At 34.3% G+C, this 18,965-nt stretch overlaps 1 protein-coding gene across 4 annotated transcripts in view; it reads left to right on the top strand.

The window, feature by feature from the left end:
- Nucleotides 1-18,965, top strand: part of CLCN3 (chloride voltage-gated channel 3) — a 76,322-nt gene that overhangs the window by 25,187 nt on the left and 32,170 nt on the right. For 2 of the 4 annotated variants that reach the window (XM_028521883.2, XM_028521880.2), the window contains exon 3: nt 18,746-18,903. In XM_028521883.2, coding sequence (XP_028377684.1) covers nt 18,746-18,903 — 158 coding nt within the window. Of the gene's footprint in view, nt 1-4,093; nt 4,453-18,745; nt 18,904-18,965 lie in introns of those variants that run through there. The other 2 variants (XM_028521881.2, XM_028521884.2) reach the window with 2 other exon arrangements.

Here is an 18,965-nt window from a genome sequence, read left to right on the forward strand (position 1 = left end):
TGGGGGTCAGGGGGTGGGGCCTGTGGGTGGACCCCCCCCCCCCAGCTGGTAGGGTATTCAGTGGAGTAACAGGAACTGTATCACTCACTTATACTGTTACAACTGTATTGCCCAGGGACCCCCAAAAGGAGGGGCCCTCCTTTCCTATCATTCAGGAGGAAAAAGGAACAGGAGGGAAGATACAGGTTATATTAATATTTAGCTCCTTAATATTAGTCAGTGCCATCACTTCTGGTTTTCAGTTTTCTTATCTGATAAATGAATGCAAAGTATTTATTCCACCTACCTAACTCAGATGCCTTTTATTTCTTCTTGTCTGGTTGCTGTGGCTAGGACTTCCAGTGCTATGTTGAATAAGAGGTGAAAGCAGACATCTCTGTCTTATTCTTGATCCTAAGGGAAACACTTTTAGTTTTTGCTCATTGAGTATGATGTTAACTATGAGATTGTCATACATGGCCTTTATTATGTTGAGGAATGTTCCCTCTATTCCCACTTTGTTGAGGATTTTTCTTTTTATCATAAATGGGTCCTGGATTTTATCAACTGCTTTTTCTACATCTGTTAATATGATAATGTGATTTTTATCATTCATTTTGTTTATATAGTATATCACATTTATTGATTTGTGGATATTGTACTAACCATGCATTCCTGGAATTAATCCCACTTGATCATCGTGTACGATTTTTTTTAGTGTGTTGCTAGATCTGGTTTGCTAATATTTTGTTGAGGATTTTAGCATCTGTGTTCATCAGGGTTATCGGCCTAAAATTTTCTTTCATTGTAGTGTCTTTATCTGGTCAAAATGCATACATTCTTAGAAACATACAATCTTCCAAAAGTAAATCAGGAAGAATCAGAAAATCTGAGTGGATCAATTACAGCTAATTAAATTGAAGTTGTAATCAAAACCCCCCAGCAAACAAAAGTTCTGGACTGGACTGGTTTACAGGTGAATTTTACCAAACAGTTAAAGAAGAACTAACATGTATCTGAGGAGGGAAGACTCCCAAAACTTATTCTACAAGGCCAGCATTATCCTAAATCCAAATTTTCTTAGTATTTTGATAATCCCCCTAATTCTCTCCTTGGCTCTGAATTCCTACTTCTTTGTTGTATTGGGAATTGAGCCAACTTCTATGTCAAGGTCTCTTTTCCCCCATTGCAATAGTCCTGAATAAAACCTGTTTTTACTATTTTAACGACTGTCCAGCTCTGGTTTTTCTTTGACTATATGTATTTCATTTTGCATCTCTAAAATATAAGAATTCTTTTAAGGTTATTATCATATATAAAATATGAATAATTTTTGAAATCAAATATCTTGTTTATTTCACATTTCCCCAATTGTTTCATAAAAATTGTTTGTTTTTAATTCTATAGCACCCTGCCTCCCCTTCCCTCTTTATCTTACTATTTATTTGTTGAAGAAATCGGTCATTTGTTTCCTAATTTGGGTTTAAGTTCCTGAGCTGTCATTTAACATGTTTGTGTGTTTTCTGTATTTCCTTAAATTGGTAGTTAGAGCTAAAGGCAAAAATAATTTTGTAAAGTAATTCTAATGTTGTAGATTTCTTGGATCATGTATTTTAGGAAGGGTTTAATGTTTGAATGTTATAATACTATAGTCACAATATATGTTCTACATATAGCTGTATAGTTGTGCAGTTAAAATATCCCCATCATCCATTGTCATCTTTTTAGCCTCCCTGACTTATATACCTCGGAGAGGTTGTGATTTACCAAGTATCCCACGTCAAGTTGAAGTTAGAATCTGGAGTGCATTTGGAAGTGGGAATATCTTCCCCTTGTAAATTTTAAGTTCCTTTTTGTGCGACCACTTTAGTGTTTGTGTTCTTCAGAAGTTCCGTCCTGAGCTTCTCCCCAGTCCTCACGAGCTGTATCCGGGAGTTCTTGAATTTGTCTTCTGTCTATTTCTTCTTCAGACCCACTCTCTTGTAGTTTATTAGTCTGGTAGTACCTAACCTGTGTGTCAGAGTTCTCTCTGGCCACACATTCCAGCCTACTTTCCTTTTCTGAAGTATAAATGGATAGCACTTTAGCCTGAGTAATAATTCTTTTAAGAAAAAGTGGCAGCCATGGACCCCATGAGCATGGACATTTGTTTACTCTTGAAAATTTTAAAACTTACAGATTTTTTGTATTACAAAAGTAATATATTTATGTAAAAATTAAATGTGTAATATATATGTTTAAAAATTTAAAACAGTGTAGAATTATATAAAGGAAAAGCTAAAGGTGCCATCATCTTCCCCACTCTCCACCTCATTCCTTCCTCAGTGATAACTGTTGTTAAGTTAGGTGTGTCTCATTCTAAACTGAACTCCGTAAAAATATGTACAATTTATATATTGTATAAATGTGCATATATATTTTGTTAACTAAAAATAATTCATAAATACTTATGATATAAAACTTTTACTTACGCAATACTGTCATATTTTATGGGGAAGATATTCTTCCTCCTCTAGTTAGTGCTGTCCAGCTGTCATTTCCATTTTTCCTTTGTGACTAAGTTGTAAGTCAGGAAAAACAAGTTAAGACACTGTCTACCAGGAGAACTAGTAGATAGATTTTCATTTTATATAGAGGCATGAAAAAATGTAAATAGTGTCATAAAAATTAAATAAAATATTTATCAATGCCATATAGCATATATTTTTTAAAGTTTTATAATAGTAGAACTTACTTATCAAATGACCACAGATGATCATATTTAATGTAGTCAAGTTAGCTCTTTTTCAAAGCTTTCCTTGTTTAAAAAATTATTTCCAAGAAAATTCGAAAAATATAAACAAAAAAATCACAACAGCAATATAAATATTAATAGACTCAGAATTAGATAGAATATTTCTATGGCATTAACTCTGGTCTATATTCCTTTCTTAAAACCCTTTTCCCAAAATCCCAGTTGAGATTTAATGAGAATGTCTGTCTCTCTGAGGTTCATACTTTTTGAAATATAAAAACTTTATTTAACCAAATTTAAAAATACCCCAAATAACTAAACTGTACTATGTACTAGACAAAGTGAATAGACTTTCTCTTCTCTTTACTGCCGTCTGAGTCTACCTTTTTTTCATTACCCCAGTCCCTATATAAATGCCTTGAATTGGACTGGACCTCAAGGTTGGCTCATTCAGTACTTAGGAAAACAAATTTTTGAGAACCTCTTGAATCTTTTGGAATTGCTTCTAATGAATAGCCCATTTTTTATTTAGTGGTGCTGTAACAATACTGCTATTTCAGAAGGAGAATCCCTTAGTCCAAAGGAACTACCTCAGGGGTAACTGTAAAAATTATGAGCATGAGCTTTTTTTTTTTTTTAATGGCAGTTTGAAACAAAAAGAATTGCTTTATTTCTGAATTTCATTAAAATTTCCGGGAAAAACGCAATGGAAGTTAACATATTTTACTAAAAGCCTTTTGTTGTTTCTAGAGCTCGAAGTATTTGTGAGATAAGAAAATAGTGAGATAGGATAGGAAAACCCCCTACCTATTAAATTTCTTTTTGCGTTGTCTCGCAAACAATAGCTAAGTTACTTATTATGTTGATAAGTTTTCTTTTTCCTCAAAAGCTAGAATGTCTTACTAGTTAGTTCTTGAAAGAAGGAAGCACGAGGCTGCTGAAAGGGATTAGTGAGATAAAACACCATTCAGCCACTCAGTTACTAAATATTTTGAACCTACAAAGAAGCCTGAAGTACACTGAGATCATTAAAAACTGACTTTTAAAACCAAGCCTCTTGAAGCCTTTGATATGTTCTAGTTCTTTATGACTCGCATGACATTACTGTATAAAATTAGTACACATATTATAAAATCACACAGCCTTATGAGAGTGTTGCTCCTATTTTTCTACGTTGAAAATGAAAAGGGGCATTGTCTATATCCAGAATTTCCTGTACACATCTCTATATTAAAAATTTTGCTCTTCTCTATGTTTATTTTGAAGTCAAAAAGAAATAATGCTCTGTTGTCTTACTGTAGTTGCCACCGGTGCTGTAGAAGCTGTATTGTGAGTGCTTTAAAATTCTCAAACCAGTTTTGTCTGTTATACTTGGAGCTTAGTCATCATAATACGTAGCAGGACCTGATTAAGAAGGCTGTTCCGCCTCTAAGCCTTGCTAGATTGTAGCCACTAGCAACCGGGCTGCAATTATTTCCCTTTGATGACATCATCCACTGTGGAAGAACACAGTTGCTTCAGCGAATTGAACTACATACAGTTCTAACCCTCATCAAATATGGCATCTCCCTTGCCTGCTGCTGCAGGGGTGGAAGAAATGCCACTGTCTTTTTAAGCTAGCAAGCTTTTCTTTTTCTTCCTCTTTTTAAAAATTCTAATCATGGATGCCTCTTCTGATCCTTATTTGCCTTATGACGGGGGAGGAGACTATATTCCCCTGAGGGAATTACATAAAAGAGGTAATACCATCCCTTTGCTATGAATCTTCTGTTGGTATGTTTTGCATGCGGCTGGGTGGTTCTCTAATTTAAACACGTTCTCCATTGCCCTTTAAATATTGCAGATGTTGTTTATTTGACCTGGGTTGTTAATAAGGGGCAAATGAAACCTTCTGAATGTTGTACAGTCCTGATTGTTTTCTCTGTGCAGATTAGTATTGCTTCAGATCACATCGGACTCCGGCTCCATGTTCTGTGTGAAATCCTCTTTCTATTTAACTGGGAAAATGAATTAATCCTCTTTTACAGCTAACTAATGTGGTATTGCTTGACACCTATAAAAATAATGTTTTATTTCCTTCGGAGACTTATGTTTCCTATAATTTACACGAGAAATCAAGTGTTTGTCTATGTACCATTATATTTCAGCTGCTGCCAATTACCATGTAGCTTTCACACCACAAAGTAAATTTATAGTAAAAGCTCTACCAGCATTTTAGAACACTGAAACAGCAATAAAGATGAACACATTTTTATATTAATATTTTTCATATAATATGCATTTCAACTGATCAACATTACACTGTTTTACACAGGTAGCTTTTAAAAATTGATATAATAAAAATATTTAGAGTAATTTTTACATGTCAGAAAAAATAATAATCAATAGTTTGTAAAAAACCAGGAAAGCACTCTGCGTTCATAAAAATCTTTTGGCAGGTACTCTTAAAGTCTTAAAACTGAGTACATGTTAATTAAACTGCTTTTACTTTTATTCCATTTTCTGAAACTGGTTATACTAAAAATAGACTGTTGGCAATTGTTTTAGACAAAAAAAAGAAAAATTTAACTTAAAGAAAACTATCTTAGATGGATGACCCACATCCATAAAAACTATTTATGAGCCACATTAATTTGAATTACTTTATAGTATTATAAATTTATTTTATAGTTAGTACAAATTTTTATTTATGAAATAAAGTCATGATTTTCCTGAGCATATTCAGCCTGTTTTACTTACATTTTATTCTGATACACTTTTTTTAGTGTTAAGTTCCATTAGAATTAAAAAGTTAATTTAGTCAACAAATATTTATTGGTTACATTGTCTACTAGATACTGTTTTAGGCTGTGAACAGTTATAACATTATATATCCATAGTATTTTGTTGTTAGTAAAAACTTGCTTTTCAGATTTTGAGAAAAATTATATGAGGTTCATGTTACATATGAAGTATTGTGCTTCTCTTACAGTTGGCCTTTGGATAAAATTTATATATAATAATATATAAAATAATTATATAATTTTAGAATATTTGGGGAAATACCTAAAAGCATAAAGAAGAAAATAAAAGTTTCTCATAATCTTACCACCCAGAGCTGTTGGGGTTTTTTCCTCCCCCCAGTTCTTAATGTGTTCATTAACTGTACTTTTTCCTGTGTTACCATCACTCCTTTTCTGGTAGGGATTTCTTTAAACAGGAAACAACTTGGATGAATGGTGACTGTTCAGATGTCACAGTATTTGCTAATTAGTAAGTAATTAAACTGTAAAACAAGACAAACTGATTTCTTTGAGCTCTTACAACATCTGTTTGTTGACGATGATAAACCAGAAGATTTAGGCTTGGGCAATTTAAATTACCAGTATTAAGCTAACAGTCCTCAACAGAATTTATGACAGAACTTGCTTATGAAGTTCATCTCTGTATAAGATATGCAAATAGTAAGAAATAAGCCAAAGCTTGTGTGAGAATAGGCATGGTTACTAATAATGGTTATTACTAAAATGTAAGCTTTTTGTTTCTGTTATACTCATAAGTAATCCCTTAGGAATCTTGCATAAGGTCTCTTGGCAGCCCAAATAGTTTTCCTTGTTCCTTGATGAGACTTACTCAATTGATATAAGCTAATGTTATTTGAAAGTAAAATTATGCCTTTATAGTACCAATGAGCCAGTTAATAGGTTTATTTGACTGTACTGCAGTATCCTAGTATCTGTGGATAAGAGGTTATTTGTTTTTCATAATTTATAAGCTATTGTAGCCATGGGTCAGCACAAAGGAACTGGAGATGTGGAGATCAGCAGCTAACATAAATCAAGAAAACTGAATCAGGACAAAATTATAATGACTAGAAATATCTCTTCAGGCTGATAAAGGGCAAAGAGACAGATAATGGAAGTATGAAATTGTAGAGGAATACCAATAAAGTAAACTGAAACTCAGAGTTCTAGAGTTAGGGATTACCTTTGTGGAGTAAATTAAATTTAATACTGCTGTTCTAGGTGAGATGGTAAGTGATGTAGCTTCCTGCTTAAGTAGGAAGACTAGAGCCTGGAAATGTCAGGAGATTAAAAATAGAATTAGTTAATATATTATTGATAGATAAGAAATTATGACATTTTAGAATTAACCATCTCTTGGTGTAATTTTCCTGTGTAGAAACTATCAAGTTATTCTATAAAATGTCTCATTTTTATCAGGAAAAAAATCTTGCTTTATTTGGATTGTCAGTTTTATGCTTTGACTTTCTTCTTAATTTGTTCAAGAAGTTTAATTAGTTTGGGGGGCTCAATTCTTTCTCCTACCAGACCCTATCATGGATTTGATCTTTTGGGCCTTGAGATCTTAAAAATTATTTTAATATTGTTTCATTCAAAGAATTTTTGAGCTCTTGTGTATATATATTAAGCACTACTTGGTAATGTGGAGAAAGATGGTGGTAGTAATAGTAATATTAGTAATAGCTAATACTTAGTGTAGAATTCACTGTTTGCCAGATACTATTTAAGTGCTTTAGGTGTATCAGTTAATATATAACAACTCATTTTAATCCTCATTGCAGGCTTGAAAAGTGTAGGTGCTGTTTTAATACCCATATTTCCATTGACAGAACTGAGGTAAGGAAATGATAAAAGTCAGGATTTGATCCAGATGATTTGGCTCATACTCTAATTGTGGGTATATACTACTTTTTACTATATATACGTGCAATAACTTGGCATTTTGAGTCTGGAAGAGGCATGCGAAGGCTTCCCAAATTTAAAAACAAACAAAACCCCAAGGAAGTTAATAAATTTCTAGTGAATGATTCAGACTAGATGTTCTTTCCTGGACTTTAGGGGAGGAAAAAATCAGTCTCCGTTTGACAAATGTTTTGTTCAAAGTAGGCCAGGTCTTCGAGTACCCACAGGAATTTGATACGCTGTTTCTGGGGGAGAGGGTAGAATGAGTGGGTGCTCTGGTGGGAGTGAATGCCTCCTGTGTTCCCTGGTCAGTTTCGTTGTATCTCAGTGGGTCTTAAAGGGGGAATACAGAAGGGTGGAGGGTGGAAGAGTCCCGGATCCTAGAGGAAACCTGAAGGCCAGACTAGTAACAGTCTTAAACCCCATGAAGTGTGACCTTCCTATTGAAATAAAAGTTTTGGAGTCTTATTTTTTTTTAAGTTTCTACCTTAAATCATTTCTTGACATTTATTAGTTCAGAGATATATTTAAGTAGTTTTTTTTGTTCTTAGTATAACATATGGATTTGTTCATTTTTATTCCCTCCTAAAAGTATTAGTAGTTAGCATTTTTTGCATATTATTTGGAAATCTAGGTGCTAGATGGTATTTTTATTGCTATAGGAACATTTGTAGGCTCTTTGTAAAATGATTGTAAGAATCAGGTTGTTATTGTACTTCTATTACTTCCAATCTTTTAACCAACTAGAAAATAAAATCATTTTTTCCAATTAATTCCTCTGTGTCTATAAATTAAAAGAACAAATATTCTTTATTTGATGTCAGACAGTCTTTGTATTCTAAGACAATAGTATAAAACAAAGCCTGTCTTTAAGTTTATTTGCCTACAGCATCTGAATTTAAAATCTTCAAAAAAATCTGGTTCATATTACTATGTCTAGCTCTATTTTCTAAAAATAACCTACACTTTATTATGGTTAATTTTATACCATCACATTGCTTGTTGTAAGTTGGAAATGCTTTGTGTGTGTCAGGATTTCATTGAGCAGGTCTTTTGCATAGGCTAGGTTTGTAAACTTGGCTCTCTTTTCCAGCATTCAGGTCTTGTCTTTGTGCCTGTAGGAAGTTAGAGGAGACTGGTGGCTTAAATTGTATTTTAAAGTTTTGTTTATGTTTTTAATAAACATATGTTTAATTTGTAAGTTTTGTAGTCCTTTACAACCATAATTAGATAAAAATGGAGTTACTTTAGTTTCTGCATTCTTTGTTCCATTTAAGAGAGCGAATTTCATAATTTTTTATTCATGTAATATATAAATCATATGCATAGATAATAAATGAACTTGGAACATATAGATGTTTTAATATCCACTTTATTATCTCTACCTAAGGATGTGCCTTTGTATCTTGGAGTAGTAATAGATCAAAGAAGAAAACAGTGAACTGGGTAATATGTTCAGCATTGCTACAGACTGGTTTTATATCCTTGCTCAGTGTCTGTGGGATTTGTTTTTAATTTCCAAGTCTTTGCAATTTAAATAGATGGCAGTTAAATAAGACTGGATGGCAGAACAGATTTAAAGAGCATGCACTTTATTTATCCTATTCATTTATCCAGCAGACATTTAATTGACCACCAACAAGTCCTAGGCATGGTGCTTGCCATTCCCTTTTAATTTTTCATTTGGGAGTCTGCTGACATTCTGGAACTTCTTTTATCAATTTACAACATTTACTTTCCCTTTTCTCACCAGGATGACCATTTCTTATGAGTGAGGTCACAGAGAGAGAGAGAATACATTGGGGACTAGACTTCCTGCTCTTAATATACAAAAGAAACTGGGTTAGGGAATATGTAGAGTTTTGGATTTCTGTTTGCCGTCTTCCATAATTTAACAAAATCGAATGTGTGTTATGCATGTGTGGTAGGAGAGTAATCTGTATTATGAGCTTAAATGATAACAGTCACTGCCCTCACATCTTTTGAGATTACCCAGAGGTAGTAAGTAATATTCTAAGAAAATAAATATATACCTACTTTTTCATGTAAAATTATTATTTGGATATTTCCCTTTGGAAAAAAAAAGACATAGGCTGTTGAAGATGTGTGACTTTACTAATATGCTCAGCTTAAGGTGCACCTGTTAAGTACTATTTTATACCAAACATATTAATAGATACCAGTTCACCAAATAGATATTAAGGGCTAGTGGGTGGGAATATAAAGGGTTGTTTTTTTTTTATGGGAAAGCAGATAATTTCATTAATGTTGTATTCTGTAGTTCAGTCTTTCTCAAGTATCAGGCTTTAAAATGTTTATGAAATCAGTTGGGTCATGATCAATTATAAAAAAGAAAGAAAGTAAAAAATGGAAGTATTAAAGCATATGCTAAATAGTAAGTATACTAAACTTCGGTTTTACTTAGGTATATCTGTATACTGTGTCATCGAGAAATGTTTATTGCAGTGGGCCAGTCAAACAAGTTTGAAAACCAGTTTCTTAAGTATACACCCAGGAAGGCAGTTAACTCTTTCTCGGGTAAAGGTAGGCTTCTGTGTCCTAAGATGAGTCTGAAACAACCTGAGGATGAGAATAGGGTGTGTTACTGACTGCTAAAGCGTAGGGACTTGAGTGCTGGTAATGAAGCAGTGCCATGACTACATTGCAATATTTTTTTCATTGCAGTATTTTAAATACTATAGGACAAGTGGTTTGGAACCAAAGGCAGAGAGGCATGATGGTGGTGATGGGTAGTATTGTATTAATTGTCTGAGAGCTAAATACATGTTCACAAGTTTGGGGAGAAGGCACCACCTAACTTGGAGAGGAATGTCCACATATCTTAAAATACACAAGAAAACAAACCATGAAATTATTTTTTAGGCGTATTACATAGTGGTAAGAAATGACTTTGGAATCAGACTGCTTGGGTTTGAAGCCCTGTTCCACTACTTAATAATAGCTTTGTAACTCTGGGCATATTTCTTAACTCTGTGCCTTATTTTTCTAATTTATAAAATAAGATAGTGAATCTTATTTCATGGGGGTGTTGTGAGGATTAAATGAGCTAATACATGTAAAGTGCTAAGAACAATGCCTGGCACAAAGTAAGTCCTCAGTAAATGTTAGTTGGTTTATTGTTACTGTTATTTGACATTAGATAGTAACAATATCTGGACTCTAGGTAGGAAACATTATTTAAATTGTAGTTTATTTAGTCTAGTTTATCTGGGGTTTTTTTCTTTTGTTAGTTGTGTGTGGTGTTTTGTCTGCAAAACCATTGCCTAATCCAAAGTCACAAGGATTTACTCCTATGTTTTCTAATAGGAGTTTTATAGTTTTAGCCCTTACATTTTGGTCTATGATACATTTTTAGTTAATTTTCTTGTGTGGTGTGAGGTAGGGGTCCGGCTTCATTCTTTTGTGTGTGGGTAGCCAGTTGTCCCAGCATCTTTTCTTTAAGACTGTTCTTTTCCCATTGGTGAAAATATTACTTTAAATAATAATAATTTAAATTTTCCTACAGATATTATAAAAACTTTTTGTTTATATTACAGTATTAGTATATAATGAATTTGTGTTTATATAGGTATGCTTGAATTTTATCAAGTTCTTTGGGGAAAAAGTAAACAAGGCATACATTTTTATCAACAAAGTTATTTTTGCAAGAAAGCTACATGCCAGTCACAGCTCACTTAATTGAATAATTTTTCCTGCTTGCTGAGGCATTTTAGTGTTGGTGATACTTGAAGTATGAAATGTTGTTAGTGATAATTTGATTTATATAATGTTCAGATATGGAAAGGCTGGTCATTGACTACACTTTTTGGAAATTTGTTTCTGTGTCCATGTCAGGTATAATGAATTACATTATCGATTAGAAATCTCCAGGATTTTTGCTCAATATACAGTCGTGGTAGAACTCATTAGTCAAATCTGTAAGATTTCCCCCTCCTCTTTGTAATATTGTCAGTATTATGGTAAAGATTAATACCTTACAAGTAATATAATGCAGCCTGATGAAGTTTTAAATGCCAGAATATTTGAGCAGAAACAATCGCTTGTGTTTGTTGCTTCTTGCTGTTCGTCAGATACACGCACGCATGCGCCACGTACACACACACAGGATTTATTTCCAGTCCACATATCATATTCCTAAAGTGGGTGAGAAAACCCAGGTACCTAAAAGGGTTTGTAAGTAACTTGTGCTGGATCATGTAGTTAATAGGTGGAAGACTGGAATTTGACCTCAAAATGCATTAAGGTCATGGAATTTCCTTACCAGGACACTGAAAAGATCTTTTCTCCAGTCTTTTTTGTTGCTGTTTTTCAGCAAATAGTAGAGGACAGTCACTGGCAGCTATCTGGTATTCAGACTTCTAGAAAATTAAAAAAAATTTTTTCTTGTGTTAAATTTGGGAACTACTATTTTCAGATTGCACTTCCCTACAATCCTTGACCCGGGGAATCAGGTAACAGGAGCTATCCTATATCTTTTTGAAATTCAGTTAAAATTAAGAGACTCCTTCTGTCTTTGTATCATTCTGCTCAAGGTTTTACATTTCTAGGAGATAAAGTTTGATTAGTTTAACTTGGATCAAGTGCCTTTTTCTTAGCTGGGGAAGGGAGGATACTGTGACTGAGGCCCTCACCAGGATTGCATACAATAGAGGAATAGACATTTCCTAAAAATAATTGGATTCTGTTACAGGAAGAAGGGAAACAGTTACCAGTTGGCAGAAACAAGGGTCCATTACACAAATAATAACCCTAAGCTGAGGACAGTTACTGGTTAATGTGTTTATTTGAAGTTTGGAGATATACCTGGTTATTAATATTGAATATGTGAATATGGGGTTGGGGATAAAAAAGCAAGGACAAAAAAAGGTTAAGATTTTAAAAATAAATTGAAAAAGAGGATGACTAAGTAAGTATACTACACATACGTTCATTCCACGTACTGTCTGTAATGCAGACTAACCCAGAAGTTTAAAATATGGTATGTCACAACATTTAAATGTAATAATCTGAAGTACATTGAAAGTGATGTGCATATGTATTTAATTATTTGAGATGGCTTTAGAAAGTATGCCTAGTAATGAAAATATGCTAAGTAATGGAAAGCTTATAAATAAGTGTAGCCAGTATAACCTCATCTATATTTTTGGTTTATAGAAAATGTTAAAGGCTGAAACCAGTTGCCAGTCTGTTATAACTCTTGTTTATCCAATTCCCTCTTCATGCTTCTCCGGCAAACCTTATGTAGCTATGTAGAATTGGTTTTTCATCAGTTTGTTTTTCAATCCAGGACACTAATCCATGTACAAACTCTAATAAGCCTTTTTACGTAAAGCCTTTTAAAACTCAGAAGCCCATCACTTGCAACTCAGAGGTATTGACTTTTAAGATTGTATTTTTTTATATGGGTTTCAAAAGTCTAAATTTGAAACTCAGGAGCCACATTACCGAATCTTGTTCTCTAGGATCTGCTGTGTATTTCTGTTACTGTGGCAGTTGCTATCTCCCTGCACTGTAGGGGAAGGTGGGTGGAGAGGCCAAGGAAGTACTGGTGGCTGAGGAACATTGATTATAGTTCCAAAAAGTGTTCCAGTACGACTCTACTACTGTCTTCATAGATAAATGAACGAGAGCTGCATGTGCTTTGAGAAATGGGAAGTCCTGGGCAGATTAGGTCATCTTGTGGTAATAAAATTCCACTATAGAAGAGATTTTATTGAGGACAAAGAAAGGTGTAATCAGGGAAGTGTAGCCTCACCACTTTTACTTCATTTCATAAACCTCTTTGCCTTCTACAGCTCCTCCCCAATATCTGCTGTAGGAAAGCCATGTTATAATTTCCTAATTAATCAATTCTTGAAACATTATTTTAGGGAAGAGAGGGAATTGTATTTTATACATGAGAGAACTTTAATTTGTGCTTGTGGGGTAACCTACAGGTTATTTGCTTCATTTGTGCATAAGACAAAGTTGAAGCTGAAATTGGTTAACTTGTACTGTCGCTTATAAACATTTTATTAACACAGATATAATTTATTTTTATTGATCTCATTTTAATACATGTAAGTTAAACTTTATACAAATCTAGGTTGCAGTAAACTGGACACAAAGAAATGATAGGTTAGGAAACATAAAACCTTTAAAACTACTCTTCCTGTGGGATGTATAGGTAGGTATTCCAGTGCTCCCAGTAGAAGTGAATGTTCCCTACCCAGTTTAGAGTAGGGTAGAAAATCTTTCCTGTTTTCTTTTGTACTGCTCAGATTTCCATGTTTGGCAGAACACACTGTAAAAGAAAGTACATGAAGTATCACACATAAGCTAACATAGGTCTGAATATTTTTCTAATGGCCAGCTGATTCTTAAATTTTTTTTTAAACTATTTGTTTTGTAGCTTTTGTCTTTGTTATTTTAACCGTGCCTCTTTTTTTTTTAAGATTTTATTTATTTTTAGGGAGGGAAGGGGGTGGGGGGGAGAGAGAGAGGGAGGGGGGGAGGGGGGAGGGAGGGAGAGGGAGAAACATCAATGCTGGGGGTTATGGCCTGCAACCCAGGAATGTACCCTGGCTGGGAATCGAACCTGGGACACTGAATCCACTGAGCTACACCAGCCAGGGCTGTTTCTTAAATTTTACTTAGCAATTTTTTGCAATAATAGATTTTAGATTTAAAAATGCTTACTGACATCACATTCAGTATGATACCTTTCAGTTGTCAATAACCCAATAAAGTGAACAAGAATCAGCAAAAGGAGAAAGGTTAAAGCCAGGTTGAAATGTCTGCCTTCCTCCTTCAGGAGATTCCATTTAATTATATTTATCAGAGTCCAAGAAATATTCTAATCAGCTCTATCTCAGCAAAAAGTTTATATATTTATAACAAAATTTGTCTTGTTTACTGTCTAAGCCAATTTGATAGCAACAGCCATAAGAAGCACCCAAACCTCTTTTAGAAATAATTTAGAGGGGAAATTGGTTTCTGTGGGCTCCCTCAAAACCAAGATCAATCAGCATCTCCCTCTATACTACATGGTTTCAAACCTCATTGCTATGTCACGTGGAAGTAAATAGGTATGAGCAGACACACTGACCTTTAAGCAGTCTGTTGGGGACACGAAGTGCTCTGGCTGATTTCCACCTTCACATGTGCAGTGGCAGCCTTAGAAATTCCAAAGGACATAACATAAAGGCTACAAAACATAGTACATTGATCCATGGGATCCTCTGGTTTAAAAAGTGTTGAGTCCTTTATTTCTGGTGTTTACATGTTTAGAATTACTGTACATGTGTGTTACTGAGCTGGAAGAGAGTTCATTTGCCAGCACACACAGACTGAAAGAAATGTACAGGAAGGAGTTTTCAGGGGAGAAAATAATTAGTTTGTTAGGATTGGTGTCAGTCTGGAGAATAGATGAGCTCATGTTCCAAAATATCCAAGTCCCAGATGGTTTACTTTATGGAGCAAAAACCGTGCCATTGAGAATAAGGGGTTTGGGCGATTAGTCTAGAGTGAAATAAGGGAAGTAAACCGTGATTTCAGGTCTTGAGGTGAGCTTCGGGGTCCCTCGGTCTGGTTTCATGGGGATGCAGCCAGGGGTCATTTCACTTAGGAACTGAAATATAACTTAGGGCATAATGTTAACTTCAGCTTAAGAAAAGCAATAACTTGTGACCATTAGTTAGGGCCTGGCCATTGTTTCCTGCTGCTGCCATGGGAAGTTAATAAAATGTAGGGAAAGGGCTGAGGCTTAGGGGACATGTTGTGAAGGAACTGAATTGAGTGCTGGGGCTAAATGTTAAATCAAAATCATACATTCAATCAGGACTTTGATTGTACATAGTTTAGATGTCAGAGTAGTTTCTACAGAGTAATTATTTGAAAGTCACTGAAGGCAAGACACATGGCTGATATAAAAGTTTATGATGGTGCTATACCTTTTGCTACCTTATAAAAATGAGATTGATAGTCTCTACTTTTCTACTTCCTAGTTCTAAAGTCGATTGGAGGAATACATGCCTCATTTCCTATTTATGTACATTGGTGCAAACATTGGGGCTGATAACATTGTCTTGGATGCACATTAAGTGGTATAGAAATTTTGCTTTTTTATTTTTTGCATAAAAGAGTAATAATTAAGATCAGTAGTCCTTTTCTCTTAAACTCTAACCAGATAAGGGTACATACTGGGGAAAGATTGAAGTTTGCAAAATATATCGTTTTGCATACTGGAGGGGTCCAGCCTCCGCAGGGTCTCAGGGTCCCCGAAGGATGCACGGCTAAGGCAAAGAGACTGAAGTGAGACACCCGGTGGGGTGCCGGAGAACAGCCAGGCTTTTTGGGCCCGACTGACTCACTGAGAAAGATCAATCTTTATGTTTATAGGGGAGGTTATACAATATTCAATGCATACTGTGATTATTAAAACAGAAATGGTGACCATAGAAATAATTTCTAAAAACACAGAAGGCTTTACAGGTCAATCATATTAAACAAAGAAATAACCAAAAAGTACAGGAGGTCCCACAGATCAACAATATTAAACAAAGGTTATTTTGACCAAGAGGGTCATTAATCAGTTAGCCAACGAAGCTATACAGGCACAAACTTTCAGGTGCCAATTAATAACTAGGTATCTATTAAGATTCCAGGAATTGGTCTAAATTAAAAGGGCGCAAGGGGTGATTTGTAGGTATATAGAAATCAACTATTACCCATTGAGGATTAAATTTGTCTGTTAGGTAACTTTTTTTACCTAGGTTTTTTGATTTATACACCTTGAGGGGGGGCATGTTTTGTGTTTGTTTCCATGTATTGAGATTATTATTCTCAACTAGAACTCCTTGTGTCTTTACACTCCTGTCCAGGGTATGGGAGGGGTAGTGGCTCTAATAAATCTTAAGCTTTCAAGGTGGTGACTCCCTAAGAAACATTCCTAGCAACAGCTTCCTTCAGCGTTCTGGCAGTTGGTCTGCCCATAGTTTAATTTTGTCCTTAACTTCCCAGGTGAGGAAAACAGGCAACATTAGGGTTGCTAGGGGTCTCTGTTCTGTGGTCAGCAAGTCATTTCACGCAGAATCAGAGGCATCGTGCAGAGTTTTTGTTATAACACACAGGAATCTAAAAATCCCACCAACTATTGCTAGCAGGGACAGGCATACAGGAAGAGATAGACAGGAGATCCGACCACAGTCGCCTCTGCTGTGCAGATGTGTCTCACCCAACCCGACTGTGTCAAAGGTCAGCTGTTGGTCGGTTCCCGACATCACAGTGTACATTTTTAAAACATTTTTTCATAGTATACTTAAAAAATATTTTCTTATAATTTCAGACTGATAAATGTTGAAAAATAATGTTCCTTTTACCAGATTCCTGAAATGTTAACATTTGTTATTTCTGTCTCTTGTTTTTATATATGCTATTATCTGTGTAAGTAGAATATATACATATATGCACATGTTATTGTTTTGGAAGCAGGTAAGAATAAGATGCAGACATAATGCACTTTTACTCCTAAATACTTCAGTGTGTATTTTCTTATGAAAAGATACTCCCTTACACACAGCCTCAGTACAATTTTCAAAATCAGAAAATTGGCATTGATCAGTACTATTATCCAGACTACAGGCTATTTTCAAATTTGCCAGTTGTCTCACTGTATTCTTTAATATAAAAAACAAAACAAAACAAAACATTTTTTTCCTGGTCCCACATCCAATAATCCAGAAGTCTCCTTTCACCTTAAACAGTTCCTCAGTCAAACTTTGTCTTTCATGACTTTGACATTTTGAAGAATGCAAGTCACTTATTTGGTGGAATTGCCTCCAGTTTAGGTTTATCTTGTTTTTCCTTGTAAGATTCAGTTAATGTATGTTTGGTCACAAGTGATGTCATCATACCAGAAGTCCATAGAAGCTTTTGACACTTCCTTCCAAAAATAATTTTGTAAATCACCAGTTATATTACATGGAAAGTAGAGTCAGAGATTAATTCTCAATTTGGTCAAGATAGTTACTACTCTTACTATATTTATTCTCCAGTTGCTTCCTCTTAAGAAAATTTGCAGCATTTTAGTTTTTACAAAGTGAAATTGCTGAATAACATTAGGATGGGGGAGGAAGAAAGAGCTGGTGTACTTGACACTTTAAGTGTAAGGTTTAGAGAATATTTTTATGTGAGTGAATGTGGGTCATTGCAGGGATTGGGCCTTTAAACCCTCAGTCAAGAACGATAAATTATTTATTCCTGGAGTACTTCTGCGAAAACACTGAAATCAATATACCATTCTCCTTTTTGAAGTTTTACAACTTTCCAAAGCAAACATTCAAATGTATTGAATTGGGAGATAAGAGGGTACCCTGTTTTATCCGATAGAAGTAAGTAGACATTTAAGTTTATTAGTACAATATTCAGTATTTATATTATTTATATTGCTTAAAATATTAACCCTTTCTATATTAATGCTAGTTTCCACTGCTTCTTTGAATTATCAAGAAACCTGCAGTATAGTTTATTTGGCTTCTATCTTATCAGTAATAAAATTAGTTTTTAGAGTTGCTTTTATTGCAATTCACCCTTCCCCTTCACCCTCCAATTGATGTATGATAATCTCTTGCTTTAATCTAGGGAGCATTTATCGTGATTGGGGAAAGTTCAGATTCTAAATTTGCCAGATGATAGTTTATAGAGTGACCTGATATTTATGATAGTTTTATCTGTAATAAATGTGAATGAGTAATTTTAAACCATCAGACTGTAAATCTTCAAGTCATAGAATAAAATAAGCAGGTTTCTTGTGTTTTATTTTTATAATATTTATTTAAACATTAGTGCCACTCTCTATATTCTATATCAGTTAGTTACATTTCCATTAAAATGACACTTCTAAATTATTTTTGGCATAAAATCTGTATTATGCTACATAATTTGAAGATGTAATTTATAATCACTTATGCCAAAACCACCTATTTGAAATTATGTACCAGCTTTTCTAAGTTTTTAGGGCTTTAGAAAAATGTCAAATACTTCTTTTCTTGTAAGGTGTAGCATATTTCATGAAGGTTTTTAACATTTAACAATGACCTGTCCAAAATTACTTAGCGGTCTAGGAATAGAATCTATGAGGCAGACTTATTTTTGATACTCTAGTATGAGTTTGAAAGGACATGCCATAATCACTTTGCCTGATTTCCAGATTTCGGATAATTTTCATTTTCTCTACTTTATTGTAATTATTTCTAGTGATACTATTACTAATAAATTTCTTAGAAGGTCACATAATTCACCAGGGTTTCTCATAAAACATAATCATTGTTCCTCTTTTACTTTGTAGGAACTCATTACACAATGACAAATGGAGGCAGCATTAACAGTTCTACACACCTACTGGATCTTTTGGATGAACCAATTCCAGGTGTTGGTACATATGATGATTTCCATACTATTGATTGGGTGCGAGAGAAATGTAAAGACAGAGAAAGGCATAGACGGGTAAGTATTTTCATTGATTTTAAAAAATATATTTCATAATTAGATCATTTAGTAATATGTTT

Source organism: Phyllostomus discolor, chromosome 8 (assembly GCF_004126475.2).
Source record: "Phyllostomus discolor isolate MPI-MPIP mPhyDis1 chromosome 8, mPhyDis1.pri.v3, whole genome shotgun sequence".
NCBI lineage: Eukaryota > Metazoa > Chordata > Mammalia > Chiroptera > Phyllostomidae > Phyllostomus > Phyllostomus discolor.